The sequence below is a fragment of the Schistocerca americana genome, chromosome 2 (assembly GCF_021461395.2).
Source record: "Schistocerca americana isolate TAMUIC-IGC-003095 chromosome 2, iqSchAmer2.1, whole genome shotgun sequence".
In the NCBI taxonomy this organism is placed as follows: domain Eukaryota; kingdom Metazoa; phylum Arthropoda; class Insecta; order Orthoptera; family Acrididae; genus Schistocerca; species Schistocerca americana.
The window spans coordinates 560,845,989-560,861,471 of record NC_060120.1 but is presented as its reverse complement, the minus strand read 5'-3'; the positions used below and the strand labels follow the sequence as shown (position 1 = coordinate 560,861,471).

The window sequence follows — 15,483 nt, the reverse complement described above, 5'->3', positions numbered from 1 at the left end:
TCACTCTCTTTAACGAGACTCGAACCTTTGACCTCTTACATGTCAGGTTTACATGCTAACTACTACACTATACCATTACACTGCCAAAATCAGTTGTATTTACGGCTGCTACCCTAGTCACAATGATTGTCAGCCTTCCAAAATTGAGGTTGACGCAATGTCAGGAGAGTACAATTTAAGCTGATCTCTGATTACTTAACTGTATAAATGATGCTGAATCACTTCCTTTGCAGAAGTGATAAAGTGGTGTTTGGATAGGGCTGTGTATGAAATGAATTTTGTGTGTGTGTGTGTGTGTGTGTGTGTGTGTGTGTGTGTGTGTGTGTGTGTGTGTGAGAGAGAGAGAGAGAGAGAGAGAGAGAGAGAGAGAGAGAGAGAGAGAGAGAGAGAGAGATAAAAGGGCCAGATCCATGTTTCAGGATTTTTTTAAAAAAAAAAGGTGGACAAGGCATTCTAAGTGAACTAACTGTTGTAGCAGTTTGGCAATGGTGAATGGTTCATGTGCGACATTGAGCACTCTGGAGGAAACCAGGTACAGCACATAAAGTGTTTACTATCAAGTAATTTCAATTTAACTAAGTACAACATTTCAATGTGTTATTTTTGTCTCCAAACAGGAGATTTTGAAACAGAATTAACTTTACATATCATAATTCACATGGTACCCACATTGCAGCACAAACTTCTGTGGTGCATACCTCACTAAACTGTGCAATGAAGTAGCGTGGCACAGAAGTGTTTTCTGTACAGAAAAGGAACATCTTATCGAACTGATGTCAGATGTGTTATGTTACTTGTTCTTGCTACACTATCACTTTGAAACGTCTCTTAAAATTACAGAAAAGCAAGAACAATCTGATTTACAGTAGTTTACACAACAGATTTAAATATGGACAGTGAGCAGGTTGATACCTTTAAGAGGAAATTGCTGCTGAATAGGAGCTGGTGGAAAGAAAAATCCAAATGTATTATTTATCCATTAACCCATTGTTTTTCAAATTACATAATCATTACATAAGAATTTTAAACATAATTTCAAACCCCAAAGCACGAAATATATACATTCACTTAAAACTACGTACTTTCAAATGAAAACTTCCTAAATATCAGTACCTTCAAAAACTCTCCCACCCTCCCGTCTCACTGAACTCTCATCAATATTTGTAATTTAATGTTGATTTTCCTCTTTTTATGCTGATTTTTTAATGTAACTTGATTACAGATGTTATTTCCTTGTGGGCACTTTGATGTAAAGGAAGAAAATATTACAAGTTACCGTTTCAGGTATTACAATTTTTTTGCTGTTTAAAATTATTGACAAACAAGAAAGACTAACATTTGAGACATTTTAAATGAATACAAGCATGAAGGGAAATGAAAAATACGCCCACATCTATTACAGAAGGTATATTGAAATAGTTTTAAAACTAACTCAATGTTCTTTGAATTTAAAAGCCAATCAGAACATTCATAAAACAAAATATTTGCAAATCAACGATGTACAACAAATACAATAAAGAAACTTCAATTATCAGCAACACTTAAAAGAAGATCATTTTAATAAGAAAGTGGGCTTACTCACTAGAACTCATTCACGAAGTTTTACTTTTAAAATATATTCTTAGATTTCTTTTCCTGTTTAAAGTCCTGTCTATTAGGTAACAGAAGACAAGCAACAAATTAAGGATATTATTTTAAAATTCCTACACGTTTTAATTCTCTCTTTCTGAAATTAGTGCTGGAAGCTACCAGATAAGATCTGAATAAGGAGTATATAGTAGCCCCAAAATTTCTTCAAATTTTAAGCCACTTCAGGTTCCAAGTTAACCGGAAATGATCCAGTTGTGGCTATTTTCATATTAAACCTTTATTCCTTCTTTCCTTGAGATGCAGCTTGTTTTGCCTGGTGGGCTTGAAGAACAGCAACAGCTTCTTCAACCTGTAAGCAGTGAGCCTCGACTTAGTGTTTCCTTAGGCATGTAACACAAAATTTTAAATTTTGATTGTATCTCAATGGAAGAAACAAAAAAGGAAAACCAAGGGATTACCTTAGCTTTGAGAGACTCATGGTGTTCCAACATATGCAGAAGCTCTGAATTATCTATCTCGAGTAACATTCCAGTAATTTTCCCAGCTAATTCTGGATACATATGCTGAATTAAGGGGAACAGACGTTCTCCCAACATCTGTTTCTGGTCACGATGGGAAGCTTCAGCCAACATTGAGGCAGTCAGTGGTTCTTGGCCTTGAATGTGCACAGCCTGAAAGGGTGAACATTTTTTATAACACCACTCTTGGTATACATACTTTAAACCAAGGACCATTTTCCAGTTAAACACTCAAACAGAACTCTGTTGTCATAAAAGGAACAAAATTACTTCAAATACAACAGAACAAAGCCACAAAGCTCACTTACCTGCTGTACAGGCGGTTGCTGTGCCACAGGCATTGGTTGTGGTGGGTTACGCATATTAGCTGTGTACTTGTATGTAGCAGGACGTCCCTGAGCAGAAACTGACACAGTTGGAGCACCCATTGGACGGCCCTGGATGCTACCCGCTCCAACGGACTGTTGACCTGTAACAAAAACCAACAACAGAACAAAATTACTGGGATGGAAACCAGGTAATACCACCAAGACATTTCTTGTATGAGCATTCTTCTGCATTAATCATCTGTGTCATTATCTGAACTACTGTACTTAAAAAGTACGAGACTGGAAATCTAATAATCTTCATTGAAATCCCACCCACAAAGACCACTAACCTGTAATTGGCCTTGCAGACAGTTGGTTTCGAATTGAAGTTGGCTGCGCTGCAGGTCTTGGAGCAGCACGGAAAGGCAAATTTCCAAATGTCGAAGCAGTGCCCTGAGCATTAGGACGCACTTGGGGTTGTGCAGTCCAGCGTGGTGTTGCTCTTATTGGTGTCATCTGTGCTGGAGTGTAATAACGTTGCGGCTGGGCGGCAAGTGTTGGAACAAAGTATCCACCGCCTGCATTTGGCTGGAAGATCTGCTGAAATAGTTTTAGGGACAATGAATAACAACCAAGTAATGGCCAACAAAGAAGTTAATCACAGAGTAGCTACAAAACATGGCATTTAATACCCTACAATCTGCTCTCAAATTCACTGCCAAGACTTCTATGGAACCACAAACATTACCACATGGCCATTAACTACTATAAACAACCCAGAGTTAAAATGTATTTGTTGTTTCCACTTTGGAATTATTTCACATGGCAATGCAGTGGGTTACAGGTTAAATCAGGAAAATCAATTGGGTATTAGACAAACGGGGAATATTAGGGCAAAACTAGAGATAAATTTAACACTAAAATGCCAGCAACAAATAAGAACTGATGCCCTGCACGACTGTAGAACTGCACTTCACTATAATATCGTAAGGGACTGAGTATTATCTTAAATAATTTTACCATCCATTTGGTAAATTAAGTCCTGTGACATTAGGAAGTTAGCAAACTAAGAAAATCATGAAAATTGGTATCAAGATTGTGAACATTAGTATTACTAGCACCTGGAATTGCATGAGCATTTAATGGAAACCACCTACATTTTGGATGTTTCTTAATGTTAGTGGCCAATATTCAGTCAGTCAGTCAGTCATTTGTCAATTTCAGGATTCTTACAAGTTTGTGTGTAGTCAGTAAGTCACTGCCTAGCTTTCTTTGTCCAAAGAAGGTAGAGTGATATCTGGCTTCGTGCCAGCAGTCCTTGCAGAGACAATCACGTATGGCACATCCAGACAAGGTTCACTCTTGCTGTACACCAGTATGCATACTAAAGAGTCTGAGCCTGTTTTCCTATTCTTCCACTGAAGTAAATTCTGTAACATCATAAATATCTACTGACCTGTCCCATTTGCTGCATTCTCATGTTGGCCATTCTCTGCATATATTGAGACGCCAAATGAGCTTTGCGGTCTTCCTTTCTTTGCGCTAGCGCAACATACAGAGGTTTAGTACCAACAATCCTACCATTCATCTCTGTTACAGCCTTAGTTGCTTCCTCCGGTGAAGAAAAGCAAACAAATCCAAATCCCTTACTACGTCCATCTTCCAGCATGACCTGAAAAAGGAAATGTCACACATTGCTAGTCTGCAACAATTTAAAATGTATGCACACCTATTTTCAGACAAAGATCTTACCTTAGCACTAGTAATAGTTCCAAAAGGTGCGAACTCTTTACGCAGTCGTTCATCATCTATTGTGTCGTCAAGATTTTTCACATACAAATTCACACCTTGGTAGCGATTGAGACGTTCAATCTTGAGCTGCTCAAATTTTCGTTTCAGCTCTTGCTGCCTTTCAGCTTTCTTCTGTGCACGGCCCACGTACAGAATCTACATCAAGTGGAAAGTGAAGACGAACATTATTCATTCCATGTAAAATATATGAAATTTCTCTTCAGCACTGACTTCACAATCTTACTTCTATTTCTAATCAACCTTTTCACCTAAAGCATTAACAATGAGTGTATGCAAACTGTGCTCAGCACAACATTTCAAGCAATGACTGCTTGACTTTAGTTTCGTACAAAAAATTTGAGTCATTTGTCACAAAAAAGTTAACAACATAACGTTTTTGTTTCAAGTATTTTTAAGCTTCATGATGCAAGTATGCAGAAGGGGAAAACATGCAAACAGGCGAGTGCCCCTGCATTTAACATAGACAATTGTTCCCAACAGCCTCTAAATGAAAGTACTACCAAGCTCTTGTACAATCACTTTGTGTAACTGACCTCTGTATAAAGACCTAAGATATCACTGAATATGTAGTCGGGTAGAGGTTGGAAATATGGGGTTTACATACATGTAATTGTGGCATGCAAAAATTTAGTCAGCAAAGTATAAAATACGAGTGGTACAGTAACTTCTTTAATGGATCAATCTCTACAGACTTTTTAATCTCTTTCTGCTGGCTGCAGACTTTTGTTGGCAAGCATCTCCCACTTTTAGAACACTTAACTCTCCACACAATGTAAGTTTGGATTCAGGGTGTCTGGATTTACCATGTCTATAATGTATCAATGTTTGTTGATATCCTTCATATTACTGGTTTGTACAAGAAGTGCATTAGACTGCTTTCTCTACACAATTACCATGTCCGATTCCAATGCACAAAACACCATTACACATCTCCGTGTTACAATTCTATGCCAGTAGGTCTCCAAAGAGAATATGGCAACATACACTTTCAACTTTCACTTGGGATATAATATTAAAATCTTTGCACCATACCACAGAGCAGAAAGCACCTATAGTACAGTACTCTACATAGAGCTGCAACAACGATGTATCGCCACACTGACATACAAAATCACATTACACAATCACATTTTAAAGCCAAATTCATGAACACTCTACAGTGAAACAGATCATTTAAACACACATCCAATTTTTGGTTAATGTAGCTTAACTGTTATTTGAATAAGGCAAACAATTCTGAAGTTTATCAGACAACAGCACTAAGCACTCAGCTGATACGTTAATCTAACAAGACAATTTCCAGGTTATATTTCAGACACTACATAGCCTTTTTACAAACTGCCTTATGACACATTCCGAGTACCCCAATACCCCATTTGTTGACAAGTTCTGCTATTAAACATTATTTCAATTTTTGACAAATACTGCATTCAACAGCATTTACTCAATTTCCTCAACCTCCTACATCTTGCCAGTTTTCAGCAGTCGCAAACTTTTGAATATCAAACAGTACAAACTGTGGATTAATTGGAAGCCATTCTTTAGTTGAAGAATGTAGTCTTATGACAAACACAGACAATTTCAAACTGATACTGAAACATCTTCAAACATAGTAATTTAGCAATTAAAATTTTGCCAATTTTCTGTCAGTCTATCCATCAGTATTGGAATCAATTTTCAACTTTCTTGTTAAAGTGTGGTGCATGTGGCAAGTAAAGTGTGAACAGAACCTCTATCAAATCCAATGAAGTGTACAAGAACAGATTTCGTAAAGTTTCCACTTCAAAAAGTGGAGAAAGCAAAGGGGTCCCAAATCAAAAAAGAACCATGCACAAAGCCTTTTTTTATGTTAGATCAAGCTGCTTCTGGCCATTACATGTTTTCTACATCTTTTCTGTTTCTTTTATATGCAAGATTTAAACAGCTGTACTTACACCCAATAAAAACTAGGTATCTACATTTTTTTCTCTCTAAACAGTTCTCTAACCACTGTCTTTTGTTTTGGTTTTAGGGCGCAAAACTGCTATGGTCATTAGCGTTGTAAAACATTTATACTTTGTAATTTCAATAACTTCACTGTTCACCCCAGTGGGGAGGGGGGGGGGGGGGGGGGGGGTGACATTATGCCATTGCCCACGTGACACCAATAACTAGCCAGTTTCTTTTTCTATGCCTCCAATAGAGGGCCAGTTACAGTGCAACCTGTTCCCATACTGTCAATAAACGAAAGTTGTGTAGCATCAGTTGCTTCATGCTCCTCAGCTCTTGTAAAGTAGTGCTTCCAAGTGTGAGGTGTCATCAGCTGTTGTGAACTAGTGTTTCTTTGTATTAATGTCTTAGCAGAAGTCCACCATGCCCTGAAAGCAAATTTGCCGTTTAAAAGGTTGCTCACATTTGTCAAATCCAAAGGTGTTGAGGATTTGAAAGAATTCTGATTTGCAGACAACACCATGAAAAGGCATGCTCCATGCACAAGTACTTTGGTGCAACAGGGCAATTTTTAATTCAACACATTTTCAAAAGTGACAAAACAACTTTTCCACTGAATGTGGATAGATTTCATACTAAAAATCTGAAAGGAGAAAGGCTGAAGGAGAGAACCATGAAGTATCACAAGGTCATTATCTCTTTGAAACCCAGGGCAAGAAAAGAAGTTACAACAGGTAATCAAGGTGGATATGTTCCAGTATGATGCAATATCCAGGTATGTGTCCAATTATTACAATACAAGGAATTTTTGCGAAGTAAACTTCTTTTAAGTTGCCAAGCAGCCGAGTTAATTAGTGGGAAAACATCTCTCCAAAAAAGTTATGTTTCTGGAACAATTTTTTTCACCAAAGAATTTTACCCCTAGTAACACAGTAGTCTTTATACAGGGTGAGTCACTATTGCCAACTAGGATAATTCCGAAAGTATGATAGGAGCTGAAAAGTTTGAGAGACAAAAGTTGCATGGCACAACAGGGGCCATAACATGACTTGTTGCTAGGTGAGGTTGCTTCAGAGATATGATGGTCAACTTTTTTTTTTAATGGTATGCTACAGTTTGGTACCAAGTTTCTGAAAGCGGCTATCGACACAAATCCAATTATGTGTAACAGTAAGGTCTTTGAAAGACCCCCCCCCCCCCCTCACCCCGTCAATGACATACAGGTACATGTACATACATTTTACACACTTATGATTAAATTACATTTGATCAAAACTTTGCCACTTCCAGTGCATTTTCTGTTGCTTGTTGGATCTTAGTAATCTTACTGAAAATCTTACATGCACAGAGTTAACAAATCAGCATTCACAAACAGAATACCACATCCCAAAAACAATACGATCAATGTCTTATTTCTTTACACATGAAAATTAACAGACAGCAAATTATTCAGTACTGAACAGCAGCTCGTCTGGCTAGAGATAAACACCGTTAAACAAAAATTCTGAAGAATCATTTAAAATCTCATTTCACACATGCTCTGGAAAAATATACCGTGTTACTGGCCATTCTTTTCGGATTTACAAAATGTATGCATAGTATTAACTTCGCTAGTTTTTTCTAACTGCAGTCTCCCACAATTCATGTTACTCTGTGTTAAATTACGAATTTTTAATTCTCAATTATCCTCTTGCAAATTTAGTCTTTGACAAGATCAGCAATTCAAACTAGTTGATAGAAGATGCAGAAACTTTGATCCCTGATAGAAGAGTATGACTGTCAGAACATTTTCCAGTTTTACACCATATTTAAATATTTGCGAAGATGTTAAGCTCATTTTGCATGCCTTTTGTGGTGTCACTTTGGCTTAATTATATCACGACATGTTATGAAACAGAGCCTAAGATCATCACTGCTGACCGAAATAAGTATTCTCGGGACCAAAATTTTTGTGATCATTAAAGAAATAAGAAATTTATTCTACAACATGAACTTCAGGAGGCTGCCACATTCTTTACACGTACAACATGAAGCAACACAATGCAAAGCTCACACAGAAACAGTGAGAGGAAATAGGTTACATTTTTATGTTTGAGGTTTCCCTGAAAACTAGTTGAAATCTTTGTAATGAAATCCTTCAAGTTAACAATGGCTGGGAAGCATTTTAGCAATCTGCATCTACAGTCAATAGGCGGAAAGAGTTCTGAAGGACATTGACATCTTGAAAGTAGTTTCAGTCCTGTTTGTGTGGCTGCAAACCACACAGAACAGCTATACGATGACATGTTATGAGTATTCCTTACATTACTTAAAAAGTGGCAAAACCTAAGCAAACATGGGCTTGAAGCAACCTGTATGTTGGCTGTTATGTGTTAAAAGTTCTTTTGAACTATCATGATGGCCACAATGCTGCCACACAATCATATTCTTAACTACGAATACTGCATTCCTCATGACATCTGAAAATATTACCTTCCCATCCGGTAGCTCTTTGCCATTAAGTTCTTCCACTGCTCTTTCGGCATCTTCCGGGTCTTCAAACGCAACGAAACCAAATCCACGCGACTTCCCATCTTCCCTTGTCATTACCTTTAAAAGATAAGGCGAGTTGTGTAACTATTCGAGGACTACAAAATTACAAATTTACAGAGGGAATACACATATGCTTACCTTGTGGCTGGTGATTTTTCCATACTTCTGGAACATCTCTTTCAGCATATCATCAGTGAAGTCTTCACCAAAGTTCTTTATATAAACATTTGTGAAAAGTTTTGCCTTTTCTCCAAGTTCCTTCTCACGCTCCTTTCGTGGTACGAACTTTCCAACAAATACTTTCTTGGCATTAAGTAACATACCATTTACTTTCTCAATTGATTTAGTAGCAGCTTCTTCAGTTTCAAAATGCACAAAGCCATATCCCTTTGATACACCATTTTCATCTTGAGCAACCTGTAACACAATGCAGCAGATTTAAAGTATTTGGCATATGGCTACCAACCCATGTAGACTAATGTTAATGCCAATGCAGCAAGTAATTAGACACCCATACTGAATGAAGTATTGTAAACCTATGATTGACATATTGTGTAACTGACAGCTACTGCAATGCTTTCCATTACCCTTATGAATAATTCCTCAGATTTTAGCAGGTTTTACCAATTTGGTTCATGTCTACTGCATACTCCCAAGTAACATCTGAATTCGTGTTATACATTGCACAAAATACGTAAGAGCATTTCAAATTAATATTTTTGAGGTAGGTACTACAGATAATTACCCTTAACTGCAGAGATACTGTGCCCTGAAGCATGAGACATACAGTCTACAAAATACAGAAATCTCGCTCAAGCTACTTTGGCCTGTCTGGAGTAATTAAGAGACGTTTCCAGCGAAGTACCAGCGACCTTATGACAAAATGAACGCAATACTTCACACTTTTTTTAAGTCTATACGGCGTTTTAAGACTAATACCAAGGAGAGTTCGTGGTCAGATGAACAAACTTGCAGGCGCCCACAATGAACCACTGGAAATCATTTATACGAAGGCTTAATTCCTACAACTAACACTAAAGTGATAAAGAGTTATTTTGGGTTTCTTCATTTTAAACTGATTCACCACGTGTTACTCACCTTACAGCTTAATATATTTCCAAACGCGGAAAACGTGTCATACATGGCTTTGTTATCAATGCTTTTGTCTAAATTCTTAATGAAAACATTGCCAACGCCAGACTTTCGAAGAGAGGGATCTCGCTGAGACCACATGATACGAATTGGACGCCCTTTAATTATATCAAAATTCATAGTGTCCAAAGCTCTCTCCGCTGCAACAGTTTAAACAGAAATTAGTGAAGTCGTAAGTGTTGCAGAAGTCATAGTGCGCTTTTAGAAAACAGCTTGGCACTTACCATCAGCAGGTTGCTGGAAGTTGACATAAGCGTATCCCAGCGAACGACGGGTTATCATGTCCCTGCAGACACGAATAGACAGCACAGGTCCAGCAGTTGAAAACTTTTCAAACAGTACAGCTTCTGTAACATCTTGATGCAGGTCGCCCACATACAGCGAAGCCATAGGATAGTTTGGCCCTCCTGGATTCATTTTCGTCGCACTGTTTCTCTAGATCCGCAGTAGCAAATTCAGATGCAGACTGATCACAGAAGTCTTCTGTCGATGCGGTTGCACAAACGTCTTCAATACTCCTCAATATGCCCACGTTGTATGATCACAGAACCACGCGTTTCGGTTAAATTATTATAATTTTCTCGATTTTTTCTATTTTTTTGTGTTTTTTGACTTTTAAATTTTTTTTGGCTTTTTATAAATTATATCACGAAATTAAGGTGGGTTGTGTAACCTATATTGCAGGCGACACAACCTCACATTAACGAACCCTACTCCTGAAAGAGGCAGAAGCAGTGAAAGTAGGTCGGCTAACGCTTTTATACGCACGGCATTTGTATCCTTCCGCAATGGCTGAGACAGAAAAGTAGTACGTACTGAAACATCAAACTAAACCACCCTTGTAGAATACCTTTTGATTTGTTGCAGTTTATCTGAAGAAAATTGAAAAATATATATAGTTTGGGATATTTGGTAGTGCAACACTGAACATTTTAAGTAACTGTTAGGTCCCCATTTTCCGCCGTTAACAATCGACTGGCACGTTGTCGTTGGTGTACCACGTGATTCATGGCGTCACGTAGTTGCGTTTAGTCGTCCTGAAAGCAACGAGAAAGAACGGACTACTGCAGTATTTGACATTTTTATGTTAATAATAAAATTTATTTAATAACTGCTGCATCTACTTTTAATCATTGTATCCCGCTATTACACCAAATCAATTTAGGGCGTCTACAGCAATACCATGCTGCAGTGCTTGGACAGAAGTATTGCAATGAAACCGCTCCAAACGAATTACTGAATTATTCAAAAATGCGTGAAATCTTATGGGACTTAACCTGAATTATTCAAATTCTTTTTATACACATTTCAAACAGGTGAATTTATATTTACCATATTATTATGTACGTATTTAATGACTGGACGAGCATCACAGGTAAAATGTTTCATACGAATTTCGACCGTGGTATTTTTTATCTTTTCGAAATGTATCAAAGATTATATAAAGTATTATTTAACGAAAGAAATGTGTGTTAGTGGTAAAAGTTAGTCTGATTGGCATGAAAGAAGTTCCTATTTCGTGTACGGAATTTTCAAACCCTAACGAAAAGTTTTAATTTATTTTTATTATGTATCAAAATAATTTTGCAACATTATTCCTTACACTTATCTTCTGCATAGAAATACCTGGGACACAACGAGAAAATAACTATATAATTGTAGATAAAGCAGTGGAAAAGCAAACTGATATTTGTACCTACAGTGTGCTAACCCTCTGAAGCGCATGGCGGAGAGTGAGTCCCACTGTACCAGCTACTAGTGTCTTCTCCCGCTCTCTTCACGCATAGATCGCGGGAAAAATGATTGCGTGAATGTCTTGTGGGAGCGATACACAGAGGGTCGTTACATGTCCATACATCCATCACTTAACGCTGGTCCTAGAAACTTTCTAAATAGATTTTCAGGGGATAGCTCACGCTTATCTTCAGGCGTCCGTCAATTCATTTCTTCCAGCATTTCCGCGACGCTCTCCTATGGGTCGAACAAACCTGTGACCATTCGTGGTGCCCTTCTTTGTATCTGCTCAGTAGCTCCTGTTAGCCTTGCTTGGTACAGGTCCCACAAACTTGAACAATATTCTAGGATGTGTCACACGAGTGTTTTGTATGTAGTCTACCAATGAACCGTAGCCTGCCATTTGCTTTAACTACAACTTATACTATGTGATCGTTCCATTTCATATCCCTGCGAATTGTTACACCCACGTATTTTTATGCTTTGATCTGTTCCAACTGTGATTCACTGATATTATAGTCACAGGAAACTACGTTTTTTTCGTTTTGTAAAGTGCACAATATTATATTTCTGAACATTTAAATCAAGTTTCCAGTATTTGCGCCACTTTGCAATCTTATCAAGATGTGAGTGATAATTATGCAGTTTCCTTTAGACAGTACATCATTAGCGGTAAGTCTGAAGTTACTATTAATAAATAACGTAAAGAGAAAGGGGCTCAACACACTTTCCTGAAGTGTCACGTAAATAGCGTCTCTTTTTTTTTTTTTTTTTCTATCATATCACGGAGAAAAGTAGCTACGTGACAGCTTTGAACCTCTGACCTTTAAACATTTGCCATTATGATTTTGGTTTCACGTGGTTAGCTAATTTAGGCAAATATGGAGAGTTTATGTACCAGACCAACCATTTCATTCTTCATTTTCTATTCAAAGCCACGATGTCGTTATAACTAAACTTTCGCTATTTGAGGCAGTGTAGACGGAAAACTGTTTAACGTATAGGTACCCAACCAAGAGTGAAGTTCAGACTGTGCGCTGTAGGATTTGCGTTGTGGCTAGTTTTAGTGTCATGACTTGCCGTTAGACGCCGGTGCCGGTACGGCGAAGTAAGGCTGGAACAATCATCATTCATCAGTGCGCATTATAGTTGCAGATGGCAACATGGATCTGGACAAGGTGAGCAGGGCTGTACTCGTTAAGCTCTAGTATCGAAACAAAAACAACAGTGCTGCTCTTCGCGAGTGTTGAAGCATTAAAGGATACGGAAGGTTCTCTTTCCGCATCGTTGTTGAAGTACATCATTCAGAAGTTCGAATTAATTGGGAATTGCTCTTGGGAGAGGCCGACGACCAATTGCGCCCTCAATTTACTGTTTCCACGGCTGAGGATGCTGGACACAATAGGCAAACTTGCACCCCAAGAACCTAGGCCATGCAGCGTGAACGATAACCGTTACTGTGATCTGTTTCACCAACATGTGATCCCTGCTCTACAGCAGGGAGGTGCTTTGGACTCAACTGTTTTGTTACTAAAATGGTTCAAATGGCTCTGAGCACTATGGGACTTAACTTCGAAGGTCATCAGTCCCCTAGAACTTAGAACTACTTAAACCTAACCAACCTAAGGACATCACACACATCCATGCCCGATGCAGGATTCGAACCTGCGACCGTAGCGGTCGCGCGGTTCCAGACTGAAGCGCCTAGAACCGCTCGGCCACTCCGGCCGGCGTTTTGTTACACCATGTACCTCTCTACCTCACACTGATCGTAAGGTGACTCGGTTACTCCGTAACAGGTTTCGAAAAAATCGAATCATTCGCCGATTGTTCCAAACTGCATGCCCACCAGTATCACTAGATTTGATCCCTTTTGATTTCTGGCTGTGGAGTTACCTGAAGGACAGCGCTTATCAACGAGACACTAACGCACGTTGGATGTTGAAAATGAGTATAGCGAGAGAGGAAGCCAACATACCACCAGCGATGTTTCGGAGATTAGTACAGCAATATTTAGTGCGGTTCCAGGCTGTCGTGAATGCAGATGGTTGCCATTATGAGCAATGTCTGTAACCTGGAACGTCAACACGGTATGCAGTTAAGAAATGTTACCTTCTTATGTGGAAATTCAAATCTGTTTCTTTCAGTAGTTTTTTCTTTATTTCCCTTCCGCATGTGCTTTACAAATGTTTCCAAAAAGTTTCATTTTCTATGATCACTCGTTTTCCATGGAGGTCCTTTCAACTAGCGAAAGTTCAATTATAATCACTCTGTACACAGATAAAAAATCAGATCCGACACAGAAAGAGAAAGATAGCACGCATAAATCTTTCAGATATACCGAGTGATCAAAAAGTCAGTATAAATTTGAAAATTGAATAAATCACGGAATAATGTAGTTAGAGAGGTACAAATTGACACACATGCTTGGAATGACAGGAGGTTTTATTAGAACCAAAAAAAAAGAACGTTCAAAAAATGTCCGACAGATGGCGCTTCATCTGATCAGAATAGCAATAATTAGCTTAACAAAGTAAGACAAAGCAAAGATGATGTTCTTTACAGGAAATGCTCAATATGTCCACCATCACTCCTCAACAATAGCTGTAGTCGAGGAATAATGTTGTGATCAGCACTGTAAAGTATGTCCGAAGTTCTGGTGAGGCATTGGCGTCGGATGTTGTCTTTCAGCATCCCTAGAGATGTCGGTCGATCACGATACACTTGCGACTTCAGGTAACCCCAAAGCCAATAATCGCACGGACTGAGGTCTGGGGACATGGGAGGCCAAGCATGATGAAAGTGGAGGCTGAGCACACGATCATCACCAAACGACGCGCGCAAGAGATCTTTCACGCGTCTAGCATTATGGGTATTTTTTTTTTTTTTGTTCTAATAAAACCCCATGTCACCCCAAGCATGTGTGTCAATTTTTACCTCTCCATCTACATTATTCCGTAGTTTATTAAGTTTTCAAATTTATACTGACTTTTTGATCACCCGGTATATGTGTGACAGAAAAACTGGAGTTGTGTACATGTGGCAACAGTAGGGGTGCAACTGACCTTGTTCCAAGGAAATAAAAAAGCAAAACAACGAAGACTAAAAAAGCGGTGACAGTTCAATGAAGCCGGTCGGAGTGTCCGTGCGGTTCTAGGCGCTACAGTCTGGCGCCGAGCGACCACTACGGTCGCAGGTTCGAATCCTGCCTCGGGCATGGATGTGTGTGATGTCCTTAGGTTAGTTAGGTTTAATTAGTTCTAAGTTCTAGGCGACTGATGACCTCGGAAGTTAAGTCGCATAGTGCTCAGAGCCATTTGAACCATTTTGTTCAATGAAAATCGTCAGAAAATCATTGCTTTCATGACACAGGTAGACGTCAGTTTATTCTTCACAGTACAGGTCACAAATAAAAACTGCTCTTGGTTGTGGTCATTTATATAATGGGAACTTTAATCATGAGAAAATGTTAGAGGAGACATAAAATTAATCAACCAGGCTGATGGGAAGTCGTAACTTATGTGCAAGACGGCAAAGAGGATGAAACGGTTAGTACATCTACACACATTCTCTGCACGTCACTGTGAAGAGTACGGCTGAGAGTGCTTCGCATTGTATCAGTTATAAGGGCTTCTTCCCGTTCCTTTCAAGTATGGAGCGCGAGTAGAAAGACTGTTTAAATGTCTCTGCGAGTGCTGTAATTAACCTAATCTCGTCCTCACGATCCCGTGGGGAGCGACGTGTAAAGGGTTGCTGTATATTCTTAGAGTCGTCAGTTAAATCTGGTTCTGGAATCTTTGTAAGTAGGCTTTCTTGGAATAATTTGCATTTACCTTCCAGTATATGTCAGTTCAGTTTCTTCAGCAATTCCGTGACACTCTTTTACAGGTTAAAGAGACCTGTGACCA

At 38.7% G+C, this 15,483-nt stretch overlaps 1 protein-coding gene across 2 annotated transcripts; it reads right to left on the bottom strand.

The window, feature by feature from the left end:
- Positions 1-966: 966 nt before the first annotated feature.
- LOC124596542 (polyadenylate-binding protein 4-like) lies at positions 967-10,578 on the bottom strand. Of its 2 annotated transcripts, none has more exons than XM_047135720.1 (10): positions 10,066-10,578; positions 9,788-9,981; positions 8,828-9,106; positions 8,630-8,746; positions 4,169-4,363; positions 3,873-4,088; positions 2,767-3,013; positions 2,417-2,577; positions 2,049-2,261; positions 967-1,939 (listed from the first exon to the last, which is right to left on the bottom strand). In XM_047135720.1, exons 1-10 carry the CDS (start codon positions 10,256-10,258, stop codon positions 1,868-1,870), a joined length of 1,887 nt encoding a protein of 628 aa, XP_046991676.1. In that variant the 5' UTR covers positions 10,259-10,578; the 3' UTR covers positions 967-1,867. The 2 variants fall into 2 exon arrangements, with proteins under 2 accessions (XP_046991676.1, XP_046991675.1); XM_047135719.1 differs by having other exon boundaries at positions 2,767-3,016; positions 10,066-10,577.
- Positions 10,579-15,483: the final 4,905 nt, after the last annotated feature.